At 41.3% G+C, this 21,488-nt stretch overlaps 1 protein-coding gene across 3 annotated transcripts in view; it reads left to right on the top strand.

Annotated features, from left to right (window-relative positions):
- CSGALNACT1 (chondroitin sulfate N-acetylgalactosaminyltransferase 1) overlaps positions 1 to 20,292 on the top strand; it is a 44,405-nt gene extending 24,113 nt beyond the window's left edge. For 2 of the 3 annotated variants that reach the window (XM_069855482.1, XM_069855483.1), the window contains 8 exons: positions 1,906 to 2,161; positions 3,827 to 4,748; positions 12,179 to 12,395; positions 13,618 to 13,719; positions 14,502 to 14,680; positions 15,104 to 15,198; positions 18,398 to 18,479; positions 18,841 to 20,291. In XM_069855482.1, the coding sequence (XP_069711583.1) occupies positions 4,115 to 4,748; positions 12,179 to 12,395; positions 13,618 to 13,719; positions 14,502 to 14,680; positions 15,104 to 15,198; positions 18,398 to 18,479; positions 18,841 to 19,124 (1,593 nt within the window). In that variant the 5' untranslated portion in view covers positions 1,906 to 2,161; positions 3,827 to 4,114 and the 3' untranslated portion in view covers positions 19,125 to 20,291. Of the gene's footprint in view, positions 1 to 1,905; positions 2,162 to 3,826; positions 4,749 to 12,178; positions 12,396 to 13,617; positions 13,720 to 14,501; positions 14,681 to 15,103; positions 15,199 to 18,397; positions 18,480 to 18,840 lie in introns of all 3 variants that reach the window. The other variant, XM_069855484.1, reaches the window with a different exon arrangement.
- Positions 20,293 to 21,488: the final 1,196 nt, after the last annotated feature.

Raw genomic sequence — 21,488 nt, 5'->3', positions numbered from 1 at the left:
TGGGTAAAACATCTGTTTCCTCCTCCCTGCAGCTCATTTTGGAGATTAATCTGATTCTAGTGAAATCTCTTTGCGATGTGTCCTACTGTTCAGCAAAGATCTTTCAAACACCTACAGGAAAACTAATTGAAGCTTCTGTCATTCACTGCCTCTATTAAAAAAAAAAAAAAAAGAAAAGGAATTTTAAAAAGTTTTTTGAGCTAAAATGGTAGTTGCTAGTCTGACTTATACCTGCAATAGGAAGCTGTGACAGAAAGTACTTGAAAATGTGGAATTATTTGGCATTGTCCATGCTATATGCTGAGAGATGGCTGCCTCTGGAAGTGTGACTGTTCTTTTGCCATTAATTTCTGTCCTCAACATGAAGAACAAGGAGAAGGTAGAGCTCAAAGGGGAGATGTGTATACAGAGCTACCTTGCCTTGAGTCCCTTCTGCACAAATACTCAGTTTGGCTTTCGGGGGTCAAAACTGCAGGCTTGAAATACATTGTCTTTTCTGTGCAGAGATAAATTTCCTGTTATCTCTACCGTCCATTAAAAATCCAGATCCTGATGAGTAACAGTGATGGGTGTGTACCATCCAAAATTTCAAAACAACCAGCTTTCTTAAGTTCTGCAACTCTCTATGATGCAGCTCCCTCCACTGTGCAGCGCCATTTATCCACTTCTTACAGTGATGACAGAACTTGTTTCTGTATGTAGATGATTTTTGGGCCCAGACTCACTGAAAACAAGTGAAAAGCACCTCTGTGAGCTGGGCTGACCTCTGGCTGGGCCAACAGGTCGAGCTGATGTTTAAGATTTTGTTGCAGACAGAGGCTTTTTTAGAATTAATGTCCTTTTCCTCAGCTATCTGACTAACTACTGTGTATTCATTACAGCTTCTCTTTGCAAACAGACTAATGCTACTTGATGCAGCTCACTGCTGTGAAATACAGAGGTGGTTTTGTCAGTTCCTGGAAAAAAATGACATTTCAGTTTGTCTCCCCTTCATCTCAGGCGCTCTCAGCTGGTGTGAAACTGTGTAGGTCTGGTGGAATCAACACAACGGTTGTTAGGAGGAGTTACCATCTCTGGATTTCTAGTACTGTCTGTGCAGCTGAGATGCCTTCGCTATGACCGCCTTCAGTGTTGACTTAAAGAAATCTGCTTTATTTGGCACTGACATGGGTTGGGACTGCTTTCATGAGTGTGCCCCTGAGACAGTAGTACAGTAACAGCTGTATATTTAAATGTCAGTCACCGTAAGGCAATGCCACTGAAGCCATCAGTACGATTTAATAAGACAGATACAGCAACAGAGAGCAAGTAACGAGTGCTTGTCATTAGGATACTTCCAGCTGTGATGGTAAAAATAAAGAAGGTGGAAATCCCCACGGCCTGAATTTCTTGTTATGAGAATGGTGGTTTGTAAGACAAAGTAGCTCTGTTAATTTACTGTCCTGAAGATGCATTCTTGATTGGTGCGATTACAGACCAGAAAACTGGATAGAAAAGAGTATGCTGAAGAGAGAACCAATGTGTTTTAGTGAACTTACCTATATAAACACACATATATTTTAAGGTCAACGTTTGAAGAGCTCTCTACCCAAAACTTGAATCTCTTACTGCTTATAGAAATGAGATTGTGTGTTTATCTAAGCCATTGAGATGTAATTTCAGTTTATACCATGTTAGCACAACTAATCCTTTCAGTGATGTTCAGCTTCTGCCAATTCAGTCAATGGACTAATTGTGTGAAGTGAAGCATACACACACAGCAGTGTTTTATGTACTACATCTTACCACTTCCTGACCCTGTCTCACTGCACACTACCTTCTTGCAGTCTTCTAGCTACGTCTGTTGTAGAGTTAGAAATGCCCAAATTAATTTTCCCTGCTCTGACAAGGTCCTTTACATTACAGGAGGCCAGCTTTTATACTGCGTCCATAGGAAGCGTCTCCACTGCAGCCTTTCACCACACAGGAGGCAGACTGAAGATGTAGGCAGCTGGCAAATGTGAAAGCAATGAAGACGTGTTCTGAGGTTGGCAGTGCTTTTTATAGTACACGCATTTTCTGGGAAGGGCATAAGGAGGAGATAAACAGGAGATGGTTGTGGCAAGCTGAGAAGTAACTGTAGCAGACCAAGATGTTCTAAAGAGAAGATCACAGCAAAAAGGTAAGGGCGCCAACTTCATCCTATCCTTTTCCCTGCTGCGTGAATATTTTCTTCAGCATCAACAATTCTTCCTCTGAAAATGATGACATTTTCTGGACAATCCTAAAAAATACTGTAATAGCCATTCAACATTACTTTTTGAAAAATACAGTACTATTTCTATAGCTCACTCTAGCTCCCTCAATTCCTACTCTAAAAATCTTTTTTTTTCCTAGAAGCTCTGCAGACTGATAAAATATTGATAACAGTTCAAAGATCAGAAACACTTCTTCATAACTGCTGTATAGTACTCAATCAAGACATGGGGGAGGGAAGTCACGTAACAGTTGATAAAAAGTCTTGCAAAAGGCTTTGCTTCAAGAGTAGAAATAACTGAAAGTGACTCTGAAACTCTTATTCTTAGAGAAATTGGTTTTATTTAAGGGTTTGCCAGGAAGGATGTATGACTAAACGGACTATGAATCTCTGTTGTCAAAAGCAGTGTCATAATGTCATGCATGTGTCCCAGGGGAGAGCATCAGGGGGTTAATCTGATTGTGTTTGAGTCTAACAATGCAGAATCAGAGTGTAATCTAGGATGTTGCTCAGCCTAGGCCTAAGACTACTGTCACCTATGTAAACAGTGAACTTCCTTGCATCAGCATGGATTCGGGCCAAAACTGAGAGATTTTGAAAATCCCACTGGCAGTGTTCTCAGCACAATTGTTTTAATGTAGCTTACAAAAAGAACAATGTTCAGTCATATCAATGTTCAGTCATCTATTTTTTTCTTTCCTGTTTCTACATGTACTTGTGGAAGTCTTACTAAAAAAGACAAGGTTCACAATTTAAACTTCTCTTCTTTTAAAACTTATTTAAGCCAGCTTTCCCAAACCTCCTCTATGGTCTTCGCTCCTGGGCAGAGAGCATATGTGGAAAATACAGTGGTACTGCACAAGACTTTTTATAATGTTATGAGAAATGGAAGAGGTCCTTATAATGAGAACATAGTGTGCAATAATGACAGCCTCCTAGGTGGAAACAAAACTTCCCTTGATTTTGACCAAGACTTGGTCTAAGAGTTCCTTAAAAAATCTTATCTCCCGTTCTTTGGTATTTATGTGAGCATCTGGTAGGGCATGTCGAACAATGTTAATTACAGCAATTGGCCTTGATAACAGTTTATAGTTGGCTATCAAATTTCTGCTCTACATTAGGCTTCATATGGTCAAATGGGACTACATGGTGTTTTGGGAAAATATGCCTGGAAGTTGAAATGTATGCAGTAGCTGTGGGACTAACTGCCTTCAAAATCTGAGTGCTCCAAGAGCTGAGAACACCTGAAGGGCCATTATTGCTCAGATGAACTGAGGACCTTAACATCTTACAAAAAAGTAGCAGATGACAACTTCATAATAGTTCTAAAGCATGGCAGACTTTGAGGCCTGGACTAATTTTTCATTGGTGCCGGAACAAGTGATGTTATTAAAATTAAATGCATGCATACAGGATTCCTCATGTGAAGGTCTCGGCACCTTTTGGTTCTTAGCACAAGTGCTTCACAACTTTGAGATCTGCCAGAGCAGTTGAGAAAAGAGGTGGATTCTTAGAACACTCTCAATAGTCGGGACTGAATGACCAAATTCTAATATGCCTGAATGACTGTCCTTGTCATTTGTCTTTCAGGTCCTCAGGCTTCATCAGCCACCAGATGATCACATTGCAGCAGCGTAGGTGTTGCCATGAGGATCGGGAGGTGTCCTGTCTGCTTCGCAGCTTGTCTTTCGGTTGTGCTGGGTAAACACGAGAGCGAGCCCAATGTAGAGACAGAGCACGTGCTTTAAGAGAGCTGACAAGCCAGTTCCTGCACATACATGCATCCATGTAAGAGTAGCCCAAGTCCAGGGGCCTCTGTGGCACTGCATGGACATAAGAACTGTTGCATGTGTGGGGTTAGACTCTGGTTTTTGAGAGATGATGCTCCGACGAGGATTTATTTTATTTCTCCCCCGACTTGCAGGCCTGCTGGTGGTGGCCTGTTGCTCCGTATCTATTGTTTATATGTTGGCTTGCACACCCAAGGGTGACAACCAGCAGCTTGCCTTGCCCAGGGTACACAGTCCAACTGCAAAGGAGGGATATGAAGCTATTCTGCAAGAGCAAGAAGAGCAACACCGCAACTACATCGTCAGCTTGAAGAAACAAATTGCCCAGCTGAAGGCTGAGCTCCAGGGCAGGAGCAAGCAGCTTAAGAATTTGCAGGACCAGCACCCAGACCCCTTGGACATTCGACTTGACCACAGTAACCCGGAGAAGGCCCAAGCTAACCTGTTGGCTTTTCTCCGCTCCCAAATAGACAAAGCAGAGGTGCACAGCGGTGTTAAGCTGTCCACAGAGTATGCGGCCGTGCCCTTTGAGAGCTTTACCCTGCAGAAGGTGTACCAACTGGAGACAGGGCTGACACGGCACCCAGAAGAGAAACCTGTAAGGAAAGATAAGCGAGATGAGTTGATAGAGGTGATCGAGTTAGCTGTTGGGAGTTTGAACAATCCAGAGAGGGATGGCAATGCAAAACACCGCGTATACACAGCCTCTGACTTCATTGAAGGTTTGTATGCAGACAGCATGTTAGAAGGTCCACATAGTGCTGGTGAGGGGTTCTGGTGTGACTGCGTTGCTGAGGGAGATGGGCGTTATCTCAGAGCATAGATGTCTGGGATGGCGTTAGTGCTGTGACCCAGTGCTGCTGTCTCAGGCAAAACTTCAGAATGGCATATTTCCTGGGGAACGGGACTTTGCAACAACAGAGCCTGCCAGTCTCTCATAGTGACCACAAGTGTGTGCTCACAGCTCTCTAGTCTCTAGAGGTCTCACAGCTCTCTAGTCTCTAGAGCTAGAGGCAAGCTCTCTAGCTTGCCTCAGAACTGACAAAGCAAGGAGTGAGCGGCCAGGCCACAATCACAGATCTGTTACCAGTGTTAAGACTGACAACTGCAGTTCAAATCCAAACACCAATGTCCCCCTTAATTCCACCTGCACAGCTCTGCCAGAGTCAGAGTGGCAAGACAGCTTTTGAGGACAGCAGCTGAGCAACTCAGTAACTCAGCTTGGTCTCACCTATAACTTCATATGAGTAGGAAAGCGTAACCTTTACAGGGTATCTCCTGTACCAGGAGTGGTGCAGTTTAGCCCTTGGATTCTGAAATGAGCTAAATGATCTTTACACTCACATGTAACACTGAGGCAGTAAGTGCAGAATTTTTTTTGAGTGCCACTTCTAACAGCAACCAGTTTTTACTCTAGATCTTCTGTTATGAAATTGAAAGTGCTTGCTTGTTTCCAGTCAGGCTGCTTTTCCCCAGGCAGCCAGAGGCACCAAATGTATTCCAGGAGTTGTGATGTCTCTGTAGTTGATATTTGTTCAGGTTAGCCTCTGCTGCATGGCAGCTCTGAGTTAAAAGGGCAGGAATATGTGCAGTAGAAACGTGATATGAGACAAAATTTCACAGATCTTATTTCCAAGGGCTCACTTTTCCTTGTAATATGACTGTCTTTTCCTTGTAATATGACTGTCCTAATTTCACTTCATAGGAACTGGCATGTTCCCTGCTCGCTGTTCAGTTGTGTTGTCTGTAAGTGAGATTTTATCCACAGCTAACCTAGCTGAATTTAATATAGGAGGGAAAACTTGTCTTCCTCATCTTCGAATGTTTGTGCTGCAGACTTAGAGGGCATGTGGGTAAGATGCCCTTGTTTTACAAAATGACTGCTGTAGTGTGCTGAACACAAGCCTCCATGCTCATCACTAATCATCAGTGGTTTTGCAGTGGATAGTTTTCTTTGTCTAATATTTATGAATAGGGCAGAGCAAAATGCATCCTTCATGTGATGTGGACAACTATTGCTGTTGTGCAATGGCTCGTCATGCATTTCCTCTGCCTGTATGTGTTCCTCTGGCAGTCATGGTATCAAGAGACAGTAGGTTCTTGAGGTGATGACACGATATACTTGCCAGTTGGGTAGGCACCTCCCACAGGAGGAACATGAGTTGTTCAGAATGTGGAGAACTGGTTGAGGCAGGTCCTGGTGTCGCTCTGACACAAAAACTTCCTCCACACCAGCCAAATTCCTCTTGCTTGGACATGGGACCAGGGAATGGGCAGGGAACTGGGAAGTGTTGCTGGCTACCAGCATTTGAATACATCATGGAGCTGCATGCTTTCAGTCTTCTCCTTTCTGTTTGTTGTTCAGTTTATAATTTCAAAGTATATTTGCACTGTTTATTATAGGAGCTGAACAAGCACCTATGACTGGCACCAGCTCTTTCATGGGGAAAAGGTAGTTGGAAAGATGTTTCCTCCATACATTGCTTAATAATATTCCATTAAAGTTACCCTTTTGCATAGAGCTTACATTTATGCACAGTCAGGTTTTTTTTGCCTGGGTACCAGTGCTGTCCTTGGGGAACAAGGCAGAATCTGGTTTGCAGAAGGGCACGAGGAAGGGACACACACTGCAGTGTTGGCTCTTTGGAGGTTCTTCATGCACTAATGGCCTTGCTGTTTTTCACATACTGTGGTGAAATAACCCTGCATGCGACTTGGAGCTCAAGAAACTGGAGCCCTCTGTACAGGTCAGTCAGAACTCAAGAAACCTTCCTTGTGTCCTCCCTTGCAGGGCAGGCCCTGTCATTCTTTCTCAGCAATGCAAACCAATCTGTTTGCAAATGCATGGTTCTCTGCATCAGGGCTGGAAACAAAGAGCTGACTTGGCAGAAGATTTCCCTGCAGAGTTCCTTTGGAAGTCTCTGTTGTCACTTGGCAGTCTCTTTTCCCCCATCCTCTGTTCTCCAAGAATGGCAAAAACTGCTGATTAAAGTACAAACAAAACCATTGCTTTTTATAACTTGAGCAGGAGAAGGGAGGACAGAGTTTTCTGTTCCAATCCTGCATTTTAAGTATGGCTTGGACTACGAACTTGTTTTGGTGACAGCATTCTGCAGGTGCCATTGCCTATACAACAATTTAGTAACAGGCTGGATTCTGCAGCAGCTTCTAGCAGCAGCTTCCTACCAATCCAGCAACACAGTGACTGTGTGTGTTGTTATCCAGCCAGCACAGCCAGCTGTTTTCATTTTCTTGAACTCACAGAGTAGCTGGAGCTTTCTGGGAGACGTGGCCCAGGTCTGTACTGAAAATGATATGCCTGTAAGCTTTGTATCTTCTAGCTGCTTTAGCAGCAGCAGCACACCAAAGCTGTAAGCATCTCCTGTGTGAAAGGTGAGTCTGCTGCCCTCATCTTAAGGTTGAGCAGGGATGGGTATGTGCTGAAATGAAAATCAAGCAATTGGGATCAGAGACAGGATTCAAAACGTAAACTGCTGCTCTTGATATGTGAGGCTTGTGACTTTGTTTCTGCCCTATTAAGCAAAGCCTTTGATGCTGACTTTTCTCAAATATGTTGCTGTTCCCAAATCTGACTAGCATTGAGTCATGAAAATTAATCTTATTTTCTTGGGCCTCTTGTGTGGATTTTGCTATTCTTGTGGGCCACTTCTGGTACCTGCTATCGCTTTTTCAGTACTAGTTCATTGCTAACATATGCCAAGAGTCACAGTGGTGGTGTGGTAGAATAAATTTGATGAGGCTCTGTATCTCTTCCTTTTTTCCACTTCATGCTTTTATTGTCTTTGCAGAGGGAAAATCTTTCTTCAAACACTCTTTACATTTAAGAAGAATTTTTTGTCTCTGTGGCTGAGATCTCTTAAAATAAGTGTTGTATCCTTTGCAGTTTCTAGACAGAACCACTTGTGTGTGGGAATTAGACTGTGACCCTGGTGCCTTACCTCTGAGCTAAACTCCTTCTCAGCAGATCTGCTGTTACATGAAATTTGGATAGGATTCTCAAATAGTTCTCCTTCCAGGAGTAATAGCTGACACATGGTGGAATTTTCCATTTTTTCTTGTTCAAAACTGAGAACCACACCTTCTCCCTGGGGCCTGAATTGTATTCATCTGGCTACAGCTCTGCTCTGCTTCTCTCTTCACAGAGGCTCTTGGGTTCTTCAGCTGCTATAATCATCCCCTCTCCCCCTTATTCCTCTCACTTCTATACGAAGTTCACTAGTTTTCTGCCACAAGCAAGAAAAAGTAAGAAACAGCATGGAAAAGATCAGAAATTTCTGTATATTATAGGTAGGGAAGACTGCTCTGTTTTCAATAGAAAACCAGTTGCTCAGTGGGCAGAATAACGGGTCTGGTCATTAATTTATGTAAACGACAGCAGTGCTGCGTAGATTTGGAAGTCATTCATTTTCTCAGAGATGGAGATGATAATTTGGAGACTGACAAGCTTGAGTGGTGTTTTCCATAAGTGAATGTAATCACTGTCTGGTGTTACTCTTTCCCAGCAGGAACAGTTCCAGAAAATGCTTGGGTTGTTTCAGAAATGCCCTGACATGGCACTGTCAAATATGCTGTATCATAAGTTTTCCTACCTGAAGTATGTGGCTGTCTAGTGACTAGAATTTTAAATAAGGTCTCAGAGACAAATGAAGAGGAGTAGATTTTCTTTTGATAGTGGGCTACCTGATGCAATTTTGCCCTGGGAGAAAGGATGATGCTCTTCCTCAAAGGATAAGACACTGTATTTTACTGCATGTGAAATGGGAAGACCACTGTAATATTGAATTAAAATGGGGACAATGAATGCTGATAAATCCTAATAGCAATTCCTACAACATCTGACAGAATACAAGTAATGAACATGAATCTAGGGAGTGCTCCTGTTGTTAGTGGAAGATCTGAAACCTGCAGCCTGTGAAACTGAGATTAAAGCTGTAATCTACTCAACAGCATTTTGTGAAGGTTGCATGGCTGTTTGCTAGTTACCAGTCCCATGTAGATCTCTGAAACTTCTTTGCCCACCCTGCTGAACAAAGATCGGGTACTTTTCAGTTCTTTAAAGAGCCCTGGGAATTGCTGCTCTGAAGATGAAAGTTCCCGCTCTTTAGTCATTCAGCCCTTCAGCCCAGGTCTTTTTTTGCTTCTCACTTGTCCTTTTCCTTCATTTTAAGGCCTTTCAGATGGCCAAAAGTTCCTGTTCCGTTTTTTACACTGGGTTTCCGAAGACTTTGACTTCTCTCCTTGCCCCTTGAAGGAATAGTGCATATTCAGAACATAACTGTTTTAATGGAAGCAAGGCATAGACAACTAATCTTCTTTTATCTATAATGAACATCTAGCCTTTCCAAGGCTTCTGCTTCAGGAGCAACCTTTTCTGGAAAAGGTGTTTTGTTTTACTTCTTTTTAATCTACTTCCCCCCCCCCCCCGGCCCTTGGCTCGTTTCTTAGAATTGAGGCTGCTTGACACATCTTTCTGAATCGTGTAAAAAGTACTGATGACGCAAATGAAGTAGTACCTTTGGAAATGAAAATATCTTGTGGAAAGAAGGATGTTCTGCTGGGTGAGTCTTCAGAGTGACTCAATATTCAGGCTCATTTCTAGCACTCACTGGCTGACCTTGAGTAAATCACTTTGTTCACTGCTGCTAAAAAAAGGTACTTAATTAAAGAAAGAAGATGCTTAGAAAAGGAAAACAAGCGGTTTATATATGCATCAAGAATAACAATATTTAATTACATGCACTAAACTTGTATACAATTATCTTCAAGATAAAATGTTAGGATTATAAATTCTCGGGTTCCCATTTTGCCTTCACTTAAGCTGCTTGTTTTCAGCTGTAGTAGAAGTCCTGAACAAGAATGAAAGTGCAGAGTTAGAAGCAGTTTCTCTTGTGTGTGTAGATCTAGGAAGGAACCCTTGGATCACAACATGCATTCTGCTCTAAATGCTTCTTGTTTATTTGGCAAATCTTCCTTTATTCCACAGATGTAGTCCATATTTCTAGAGAAGTGGAAGTTGTGAGGGCATTGTTTCTTGGCCAGGGTGGAACAGAATGCGGAAACAAAGACTTTGATATCTTGCATCATAGATGTTATTAAATTGGTTAATTTAAATTAGATCTTTTCTGTTATGAAAATTGTCACTTCATTATGTCAAACACGAAACAGTCCGATCTTTTTCTTTCTGCCAGTCAGATTTGATTTAGATTTCTGTTTAGCTTAATGTCAAAAGGCTACCTTAACCTTCCACAACACAAACATCCTTGGCAAGACCTGTGTTCAAAACCTGCCCGAGTAAATGAGTGTACCCAGCAACACTCCTGGATCATTAGCAGACTTTCAGCAAGAATTCAAAGGCTGAGATTTACATTCCCTGTCCACAGGGAGGAGGAAATACAGGGGCTGTTAGCTCAGCATTCAGATGATCTCAGGTGCAGGCTCAAGTTCAATAACAGAAGTAGTTAATGGTCTGCACCTTGGGCAGATTATATAGAAAAAGCTAGGAAGAGTCAAAGGCATAGCTTTAAAATATTAGCAATAAAAGAATGATGGAGCTGCCATCTCATGAGATTAATCTGCTATGCTGGAGTAAGAATCAGAGCATTTGTCGAATCATCTTATAACCAAAATAAAACATGAAGTGAATAACAGATCACTAAATCTGCATATAGTAACAACCAAATGAAGTGTTCATTAAGAGTAAAACACAGTAATAGTGAAGATAAGACAGTCCACTGAACTCTAGCCAAATAAAATCACACCTCATTAATCTTACGGATGTTCTGGATATACTGATGTAAAAGCCACAACACAAGATGAAGAGCTTGTGTCACTTCGCTGTTCAAAGAAACCTTTGTCCGAGACCTTCAAAAGAAATAGAGACAGAGCTGGGGTTGGTCAATGGGTTAGATGCACAGTGATGTTACACATCAAGGAATTACTAAGATCATAATAAAAAAACACCCATTGATTTGGTCGGGCTTTTCTTTATAACTAGATAGAGAGAAAAAGAAGAAGAAACAAGCAAAGTAGAGGAATTTTCTTCCAGACAAGTTTTCCTTGTCAATGGAGTTTCTGCAAAAGATGGAAGGCAATGAAATTGTACTCTTCTACTGATGAAGTTAAGATATATATAGTGGCTTAGCAAGTAGTTAGAATTAGCATTTAATTATTCTTTCTTAGATCTAATGGGTCTAAGTATGAAAAAGCTTTATTTCAGTATGCACTGTGGGGACTGAAGTGTCATTCACAGTGGGTAAAATCTGTAGCCTTTTTGCCAACTTTAGCTCATTTGAGGTATCAGGATAGTGTTTCAGTGGTCCATGATCAATAATTTTGTTGTTCATTCCAGCCCTCAGATGGGACCGAATTCACCAATGAAGCATGTTAAAACTTCATTCCATAATATGTACATGCTTGTATGAATTAAATATCCTTGAAGACTGTCTGATACAGTCTCCAGGATTGTGTCCTGGGCCCAGCTTCTGAGGAAGTCCATAACGTCATCCTTGCAGACTGTTACTCACCCACCACTGAGCATCATTGCCACAAAGAAAAGTCTCATGAGCGTTGGGTAACAGGGCAGTTTTGTCCTGATAGGCAGCGGGTGAAGCCAATGGTTGTTGGGGCGTGGTTGCACGGTTTTGTTAGGGGATCTTTCCAGAGAACCTCCCAGAAAGGAGGAAATGAACGTGTTTGTTGGGACATCGCTTTTCTGGGAGGTGGCCTGATCACTCATACTGCAGAGAGGCAGGCTGCCTTTCGCAGTCTCCCTGCATCACCATTCCCATGCGTGCCTGCAGGGTGCAGTTGGAGCGGTCGGAAAAATAAGGACACTGTGTCTGCTTGGTTATGCTGAGTGTGAGCAATTGGTAACCTTCAGGGGTTTGTAACTCAGCCAAGCCTAGGAATGTGTCTAAAAGAATACCAAATAGCTCCTGCAACCCAGGGCTGTGTCCCTGCCAGAGTGACAGCTTCCTGCAGATGATGGTGGGTTACGTACTGTTTTAAAAGTAAATATCTTCTGCCTCTGCTGCCTTTTCAGCTTAGGTGTGACACATGAAAACTACATCCATCTTTTGTCCCCCAAAGAGCCCAGTTTTAAACTAAAATCTCCTCTCTCATTTTCACGCAGGGATCTACCGCACAGAAAAAGACAAAGGCACTTTGTATGAGCTGACTTTCAAAGGAGATGCAAAACATCAGTTCAAGAAAATTGTTTTATTCCGGCCATTCGGACCTGTAATGAAAGTGAAAAATGAAAATGTCAATATGGCTGACACACTTATTAATGTCATTGTGCCATTGGCCAAAAGAGCCAGGAAATTTCGGCAATTCATGCAGAATTTCAGGTGGGTTTCCACTCCAGTGCTGCATTTGCTTTTTCTTCCTTGGAAAGAAAGATGCAATTTCAGGAGTTATCAAGGACTCAGAAAAAGGCATTCTACTTGTACATAACATTTCATTATACCACTAAGAAGTCCTTTTTAAGGTTGTAGAGGCTGAAGGACATTTGGTTGCCTAATGTGTTGTGATTAGCAGTAAAAACAGTTATTTTCCAGTCATCAGAGTTTCTGATTTGTGTGTGCCTGACTGACGTGTCTCAATCTGTTTTGCTGCGACACATGGGACTGTAGCAACATGAGAATATCATGCAATTAGTCCAAAGGAATAGTTCTAAGGAAAAAGGGAATTAATACTCCCAGGCACATCACCAGCCCCTGTTAGGAAAAAGATTAATGCAGGAAAAGGCAAGAAGGAAATGTTTTGAACTTTCAAGACAGTTACTTTCAAACTCCTTTTATTTTTCAGCACAGAGATGATGTTTCGAGGGAGAATTTTAGAGGTAGCTTTAAATAGCTACCCAGAAAAGACTGTGGTAGCAACAGATGCATTCTTACAATGGGATTTGTTTTGCCTAATTACAGCCATCTAAAAATAGGCTCCTTGTCTAAATTAGCCATCTGATAGATGCTTGTTTTAGGAAGAGAGAAATCACCCTCTGGTCATGCTGATCTCTCTGCTGATTATAGATGAACTCTTGCTGACTAAACTTTGTGCAAGTGAGGCATGATGTCTAGTATTAGTTCAGGCTGATGCAGCCTTTAGGCTACTGGTTTGATCTCTGGTTGATACTTAGATTTTAGTAAATGTGTCTTAACCAAACACCAAAGATCTGAACTTTATAATATCTATTACAAAAAAAAAATCAAGGTTAAGAGGTAGGGTATGTTGTATAGCTTCTTTAAAATCCCCCTTCCCATATTCTCCTAAGTGCTAGATTTATTGCCTGCCTGGTCATTCTTCCTGGGGCTGGATGCCATGTTTTAAATGTCTTCCTAGTAATATAAAAAACACTCCTTAGAGATTTTTTCCTAATCTGCCTGAAAGATAGTCTTTTATCCCATCTGACGGGGGTAGTGAGCGCCATTGCCAGGACAAGAATCTCTGTCAGTGAATCGTGCTCACAGGAATGCCTTCCAAGGTTGCCCTGCTCTGCCTGCACCAGTGGGTACAGGTTATTGAAGAGAGTTAACCTGTGGGCCAAGTCACAAATCTGTCTCTGTCCTCTAGGGAAACGGGAATTCAGCAGGATGGGAGAATTCACCTCACGGTAGTTTACTTTGGAAAAGAACAAATGAATGAAGTCAAATCAATACTTGAAAATACCTCCAAGTAAGTACCTGAATATCTGATGTGTGGTGTTAATACACAGTGATCCTACCATGAATTGTAGACTAGATTACTGTCCAAACCACATAGATCTGCCAAAATGTTCTAAACTGCATTGGAGAAAATGGCTTTCTTTCCTCTGTATCAGATAAAAATGGTGACCTGACAGTCCCATATCTGTAGTTTTGTGATGCTGGTTCTTAGAATCACAAAGCAGATTTTACAAAATTTACCGTAGTGCAGCTTTGGGGTTTTTTTTCACACTAGTGTCTTTTTTAGTGCTTTTGAGAGTGGCTTTAACCATTAGGACTGGAAGTTGACCTCCAAAGGCAGGTGCAGACAATTTCATTAGAGCACACAGGAAGTAGATGCTTTTGGCCAAGTCTGTTGTGTTGCCTTACATAGCTTGTTTGTCAAGGTGATGTGTAGCTCTTTGTTATCGTATCCATATGGGAAGACAACCCTTGTATAAATACAGTAATATGACCACAGGTGTTTTCTATTTGCCTACTAAAGATATTTTTGTCTATCTAAGCCTTGTTGGGATTTTTGAGATCTGCTCAAAGAATGGCTGTGACAGGAATGCTACCATAGGAGTACACAGGCCAAGCTCTGAATGTACTGAAAATCTCAAGACTCAAAGAGGACACCTCTTCCTTCAAACTGCTCTCAGAACTGTGATAATACAGATTTCTAGGTTAAATGTTTCATACTGGGTTCCTGCTCCGACTTGTTTAAAGAGCTGGAAGGACAGGGTAAGTTGCTGAATATTTTCCTTCTCCTAGGTCAGCCAACTTTAAGAACTTCACCTTCATCCAGCTGAATGAAGAATTTTCCAGGGGCAAAGGATTAGACATTGGTGCTCGATTTTGGAAAGGAAACAACGTTGTTCTCTTTTTTTGCGACGTGGACATATACTTCACAGCTGAATTCCTAAACTCCTGTAGACTGAACACACAGCCAGGTATTGCTACTCATGAAGTGCATTGTCTTTCAACAGATTTTTACTTATTGTGTAACTGCCTTCTACAGAATATTCTGGCATTTGAATTGGCAATGAAGCTGCTGTAAATCATTGCTGAAGCTTAGAGAACTATTTAAGACGTATAAAAATTCCATTGCTTGTTGGCTTTTGAAAGATTATAACCCTTCTGCTCCCACTGTGATTGAATTTTGTGCCTTCATTACCCGTGCTTTCTGGAACAGGACCTTTTTTAATTCTATCTTCATATTCACATTCTTATGCAAAGGGCATCAGCTCAGTCCAGAACTTGCATGGCTTTGTCTGGATACGGTCTGGCCTGAACAGTATCGTTTAAGAGACAGAAGTGTGTTTTATACATATTTTTTTTTTTTTTTTTTTTAAATAACCCATTGCCATTTCCAGGGAAGAAGGTGTTTTATCCTGTTCTCTTCAGCCAGTATAACCCCAGTATCATTTATGGCCACCATGATTCCATCCCACCCTTAGAACAGCAGCTGGTAAGTACATGCTTCTCTGAATGTCTGCTTTTATTTGGACAAAGCATTTTCTAAGGGCATATGTGCTCCTGGATAGCATTTCCCTATTCCTTGCACATGGTGACCACCACACAGACAAAATTAACTACAGCAATCACCTTACTGTAAGTTTTCCACTGAAGTTTCACAGGGAAATATCCTGGTACTGTTTATGTTAACACTTGTTTGATGTTGTATACATGGAACCTAAGAATTTAAACTGTGTCTTCTCCTCTGCCAGAAGGGATTTTCTAATTAGTGAACAGTTCCTCCATGGCATGCTGTCTTGGGGTCACAGTCCCTGATCTTGCTCTCATTTCTTCCTTGCACTGAATGGTTTCTTTGCTTGCATCTTGAAGAGCTGACATTTGTAAAGAGCATAGCTGGCCTTACCAGAGTCAATGAAAATGGAATTCTAGGGGCTGTCACAATTATTGCCCCGCTTACTTGAACAGCTACTGTGGCATTTCCCATCCTGCAGTTCATGATTAAAATGTCTGCCAGCAGACAATGTGTTTCTAAGTGTACCACGTTGTCTCAGAGTCAAATGACATGCTTGGAGCTGCTCCTTCTGGCTTTCATCCGACGCTGATATAACACAGCATAACTGATATCCATCTCACCTGCTTATCTTTAGTGTGAGAACAAAGCATTATTTTTAAAAAACATTACTATAAGGCATACAATTCAAATGTGTAGTTGAACTCAGGTGAATTTCCTTAGAATCATAGAATAGTTTGGGTTGGAAGGGACCTTAAAGACTGTATAGTTCCAACCCCCCTGCTGTGGGCAGGGACGCATCCCACTAGATCAGGCTGCCCAAGGCCCCATCCAACCTGGCCTCCTCATCCTTGATGAGGAGGAAGCTGTTGTGAGGAAGAAGCAGTGCACCCAGATGAGAGGTTCACATGAATGCTAGTGGCAGAGCCTTGTCTTGAAGCTAAAGGAGTGGTAAAAGTAGTGGCTTACTCTTTATGTACCCTCTCCACCCTTGCTTCTCTCCACAGTCAGCGGGTCACAGTCCTCTGCCCACTAGTGCTAGAAAGTGGGTGAATTTTCAGATTGAAGTATAAGCAAGCTATGCAGCTTCATCCAGTTCCTCTGGGCCAGGTCCCAGGCTGCCACAGCTGCTGCTCTTACTGCCATGCACTGCACCTGTCAGGGCTCATCCTGTCCCAGGCTGGACACTGTCTCCAGAACATCCCAGCTTCTATTGTTGTTCTTGGTAGGTAAGAATTAGGGGTGTTGTGAAACCAGCTGAAGAATTTCACGGGTGGTCTGAGTTCGGTCTTCTGTCATGACTACCCCCACCTTGTGCCATCCCTCTAGAAAAATGAAGAACGAGAGTTTGAAAAGGCCGCCCAAGATATTTTAAAATATGTTTTTGTCTGCTACTCCCCATGTTATCCAACAGGTAGCCAGGAAGTCTTTTACTGAAGAGTCTGGAAAACCCTTTCCACTGTTTTTTGTGGTTTTGGGGGTTTGTTTGTTTGCTTGTTTTTTCTCAGAGGAAACTTGTTCTGATAATACTGTGGTGTTCACATTAGGTCTTCTCTATCTGATGAGAGCCCATCAGGGATTCTCAGGCTTGTAAGCATTGTGCTTACAAAATGAACTGGAGTTAGTTCTCAAGCTAGCATAAATTCCACGAAGTACGTTGTCTGGATTGTGCAAATATTTATAACTAATATTTGAATCTTAAAATGTGATGCTTATAACAGAAGAGTGTTTTGATTTAAAGAAGTACTGCCAATCTCATTTTTATGTAGATTTTTATATTTTTAGCCCACATTAGTTTCCAGGCATGAGGCCAGATCTGTGCCATTAAAACAAGACAGTGTTAGCACTTTGTCCCTGTACTTGGGCTGGTGAGAAAAATAAGCCTTCAGAAATCTTTGAAACAATTTGATTTGTGCAGCAGTCACTTGCACTAATGGCAAATAATAACGCTAATGCATGCGAGGCGCTTGCTGTAAGGGCATTCTTACGGACATATCTGGTTATGGTGCAGACCCGACAGATACAATCTTGTTTCCTTTTAGTTGGATTCTGCATTGGCTTTGCGTTTTCAAGGAACGGAGAAATGAGAAAAGAAAGAAATAACAACACATGCAGTAAAACAAAAAAAAGCTATTGAAGTGACAAAGGTTATAAAAAAAGGGGGAGACATGAACGAGAAATGAGGAGACACTATTTTGAAAGAGGGGTTTTTTAGTAAAGGAAATTCTGGTATTTGTAAATCCAGAGATGGAAATTCTGTCTCCTCCCCTTCTGTAACTTTGTTATAAGTGAAGCTAAGGTTTTCAAAAACAGCTGCTAAGTCGTAGGTTTGTAACCAGACATTTAAGAGTGTGAAGTATTACTGACTTGCTTAGAGGATTTAAATACCCGTCCTGCCCCTTGAAACTCCTGGATATCTCACCAGATTGAATTAGATCACTCATTCACATGAATTATGACCTTAGGGATCTATACTTGGATATCTGCTTTCCAAAAGGATAGCCACGATTTCTCACTGCTTTGATTTTCTACCTGTAATACATAATGTTTTCATGATCCATCTCTTCAATGTAGGCTTCACATTCATTTCTTGCAAAAGCTTTTATGGGATATATTTCTACCATTTAACATTTCTGGACTTCAATTGTAGCTGTATTTAGCAGTTCTGTAATGGAAAACTATGCTTACCACTTTCCAAATTTTGTTAAAATTAAGGTAATCAAATAGCTGTCAGTTGTGCAACCAGGTAGAAACACTGTTATCTCCCAAAGCTTTTGTGGTCCACAATCCAGATGCCACCCATCTGCTCTATAGCAGAGTCTGGCTTCCCTGATTTACTAGAACATTTCTTATGTCAGATTTCGGTCCTGCAGAAACTAACGAATTTGGAGGATGTGTTGCCTGCGAAGAAGTAAACTCTGAAGAGTGATGTGATATTGCTCCACTTGGTCAACAACAGCAGGAGTAGAGAAAAACATGATTGTTCTGGGTCAGGGGGTTTGTCTGTGGTAGCTAAGGACACACCTGGTTTTGTGGGGCAGAAGCCTGCAATGAGTACTTACAAAAACCAGTTCAGGATCAGACATGGATTTAAGTGGGGAAGAATGAAAGGGCAGTTACTCCTATTTCTGACCACATTCAGGGACTCGTCTGCTGCTTACATTCTTTTCCCTCTGTGCAGATTATTAAAAAAGAAACTGGATTTTGGAGAGACTTCGGTTTTGGGATGACTTGCCAGTACAGATCTGATTTTATCAACATAGGTAAGAAAAATACACCCCAACAAGTCCACCTTTTTACTATAGCATAGAAAATTGTGATCAGATTTCCTTTCCTTAGACAGTGTGTATATGCCTCTAAATTGCAGCAGTGCTCTGGTTAGATGTTCAGACTATTCCTAGGTGCCATAGAGGTTCCCAGAATGTAAGTGCTGCTCAGTATAAAGCAATTTTTATGTGTATAGTGACAAATTTGAAGCTAAGAAATTTGGACACACTGATGTCTGCAGACAGCATGGCTATTCTAAAAGGGTGACTGGAGCCAGAGAACAGCTGTAATGCAATTAGCAGTATCGAGTTTGCTAGCATATGTTTATAGTTTTATTTTGGATTTTGTTTGTGTCAGGTGGCTTTGATCTGGACATTAAAGGCTGGGGTGGTGAAGACGTGCATCTGTACCGCAAATACCTTCACAGCAACCTCATTGTGATCCGAACGCCTGTTAGGGGTCTCTTCCATCTGTGGCATGAGAAGCAATGTCTGGATGAGCTGACCCCGGAGCAGTACAAAATGTGCATGCAGTCCAAGGCCATGAATGAGGCTTCTCATGGCCAGCTTGGGATGCTTGTTTTCAAGCAAGAGATTGAGACACATTTGCACAGGCAGAAACTGAGCAGTAAGAAGACATGAAGCCAGAAAGGGAAGCAAAAAGCCTCTGAATTGGACTACAGGGTGTTTTTGAAAAGAGTTGCTATCAAGGAAAGATGGGACGAGACTGAAAAAGGACGGAGATTCCAGCAGGATGGCAGCTAAAGAAGATGAGGGAAAGTGCTTGTACTTGCTTTGGGGGGAGGCTTGAACACTTGTTGACATTCAAGGTCACAGAGACAATGAACATTACATAAATGCCAATTTGGTATTCACAATAATGAATGGATGTGCTTTTCCATTGAAATGTTTGTAAGATGCATACAGTTATTTAAAGCATTGACCCTTTGATGGGCCAATAATAATAATGATATTTTCTACGTCTAACCGTATCTATCTAGAAAGGGCTATTTTTGAATTAAGTACAGAGCTTCTGCTCTGAGATGGACATTTGATTGTTAACAATGTTTAAGATGGAGTGACCAAAAATCTTCTTCCCTTAAGGGGCTGGGGTTGGGGGACAGCAGCAGTGCACTAACAGGGTATTCCCAGTTCATTCAGAGACAAGAGGTGTCTCAGAAAGTGCTTTCTCAAATTTTGAAAGGGAAAGCCATACTGGCCAAGTGTGATGTTTCAAAAAACGCTGGAGGGTAGTATTTGTTCTCTTGTGTGGACGGTGAACCAAAACCAATGAGGCATGTCTGTATCACAAGAATCAGATGATGTATTTCTGCTTTAGAATACTGTAAGCATATCAAGATTTATTTTTAAATGAAGTTGGTTTTGCTTGGGAATTATTTTGTTATACTTCAGGTTTTCTACTTCTAGCCTTAGCAGGAAATAGTACAGTCTTCCACCATTTGGAAAATGCACTGTAGGTCTGTGTTTCCTGTGGATGGGAAGTGGGTTCAGATAAGTGAAGTGATTTTTTTACACGCTCTGGTTGCTGGAAGGCAGAAGCTTTAGCATACTGAAGAAAAGGAAATACATGTCACCTTGCAGTACTGATTTTAGCAGGAGGCTTTAAACTCTCCAGACATGATGAACATTTTCTGACGTTATACCAAAGTATTCCTTCTAAACCAAATACAGGGTCTTGCCCAAGGCATAGCAAACTTTTTGTAATTACAAAATAAATTTTTGTTATGTATTGCTGGACCCTGCAAATTCTCTTCTGATAATTATAAATGCATCCTAAAAAATAGTCTCCTTCTTAACAGATTTTTTCTATTACCTAAAACCATTGAAAGCATGAGTTACTGCTTTTATAAAGCATTTTCTTTTAATGCTGACTGCTATTTGTCATTTTAATATTACTATCAACAAAAACTTACATGGGCTTGGAAATCGCATTTGCTTACCTAAATGTTTTTTTTCCAAGTGATCTCTTTTTTTTTAATAGCTTTAGATTAAGTCAAGGAAGACTGAAACTAGATTCTAATTTGGTTTTTGGCTTGTGAAAACTTGGGGAAGAAATATGCAAGATGTCACTAAACAATAAATAAAATGCTATTTTTCATGCCACTGTGCAGTAGGAAGAGAGCTTATGAACCTGTTTTGAAAGCATTTGCCTGCAAAATCTGCAGATGGAGACCATGCTAGTCTAAGTTACTTCTTTGACAAATTTACATGTGTTTGTCTTTTGTTCGATGCAAATGATCTGCATTGCACTTCCCTTGCAAATCACCAAATGTCCAAAAACCAGTGCAAAAGTACAAAAAGAATGGAAACTGTGTGCGCTTAAAAAAACAGCCCCCAAATACATGACTCACTCACCATAAAAACTTCAGCAATGATTCAAGCAGGTCCTCCAAAGAAACCTTTTGTTCCCAGAATACATAATAAATTGTTTGTAAAGGGCCTTGTTTTGATGCAGTAACTTTACAAACATTATGCAGTGGGAGGAGACAGGCACAGCTTGTTGAACATGTGAGAGCTTAGTAGCTCAGCTGCTCCAAGGTGGTAGTTGTTCCTGCAGTCCTGCTTTGCCTGAATTTGATACTGGGTGATGTAAATTATGAAAGTTTCACAATCATAACCTGCCTCAAGCCTAGCCTCAACAATTTTCATGACCTTTTTTTGTTATCTTTCCTGAGGTTTCCCTAAGCCATCAGCAACTTAATGTAACATTGAAGTTGGCCACATTTGGAGAGCAGGGCTAGATCAGATATCTCCAGAGTTCCCTTCAACCTTGTATTAGTCTCCAATTCTAAGCACTGGGTACCTGTAAATTCAACACTTGATTAATTTGAATAATTTAGCAAGCACGTCATCCAGCCCCTGTCAGAGTTTCACAAGTTATGTTTTTAAGTAGAACCTTTGTGATTCTCTTGTGCGTCCTTTTCTACAGAGACGCTGTTCCTCCTGCCAGGAATAATTCTATCTATGCAGTTCCTGTTCCTTGGC

Source organism: Phaenicophaeus curvirostris, chromosome 4, assembly GCF_032191515.1.
Source record: "Phaenicophaeus curvirostris isolate KB17595 chromosome 4, BPBGC_Pcur_1.0, whole genome shotgun sequence".
NCBI lineage: Eukaryota > Metazoa > Chordata > Aves > Cuculiformes > Cuculidae > Phaenicophaeus > Phaenicophaeus curvirostris.
Note: the sequence above shows the minus strand (reverse complement) of the source record. Positions and strands in the feature narration are given on the sequence as shown.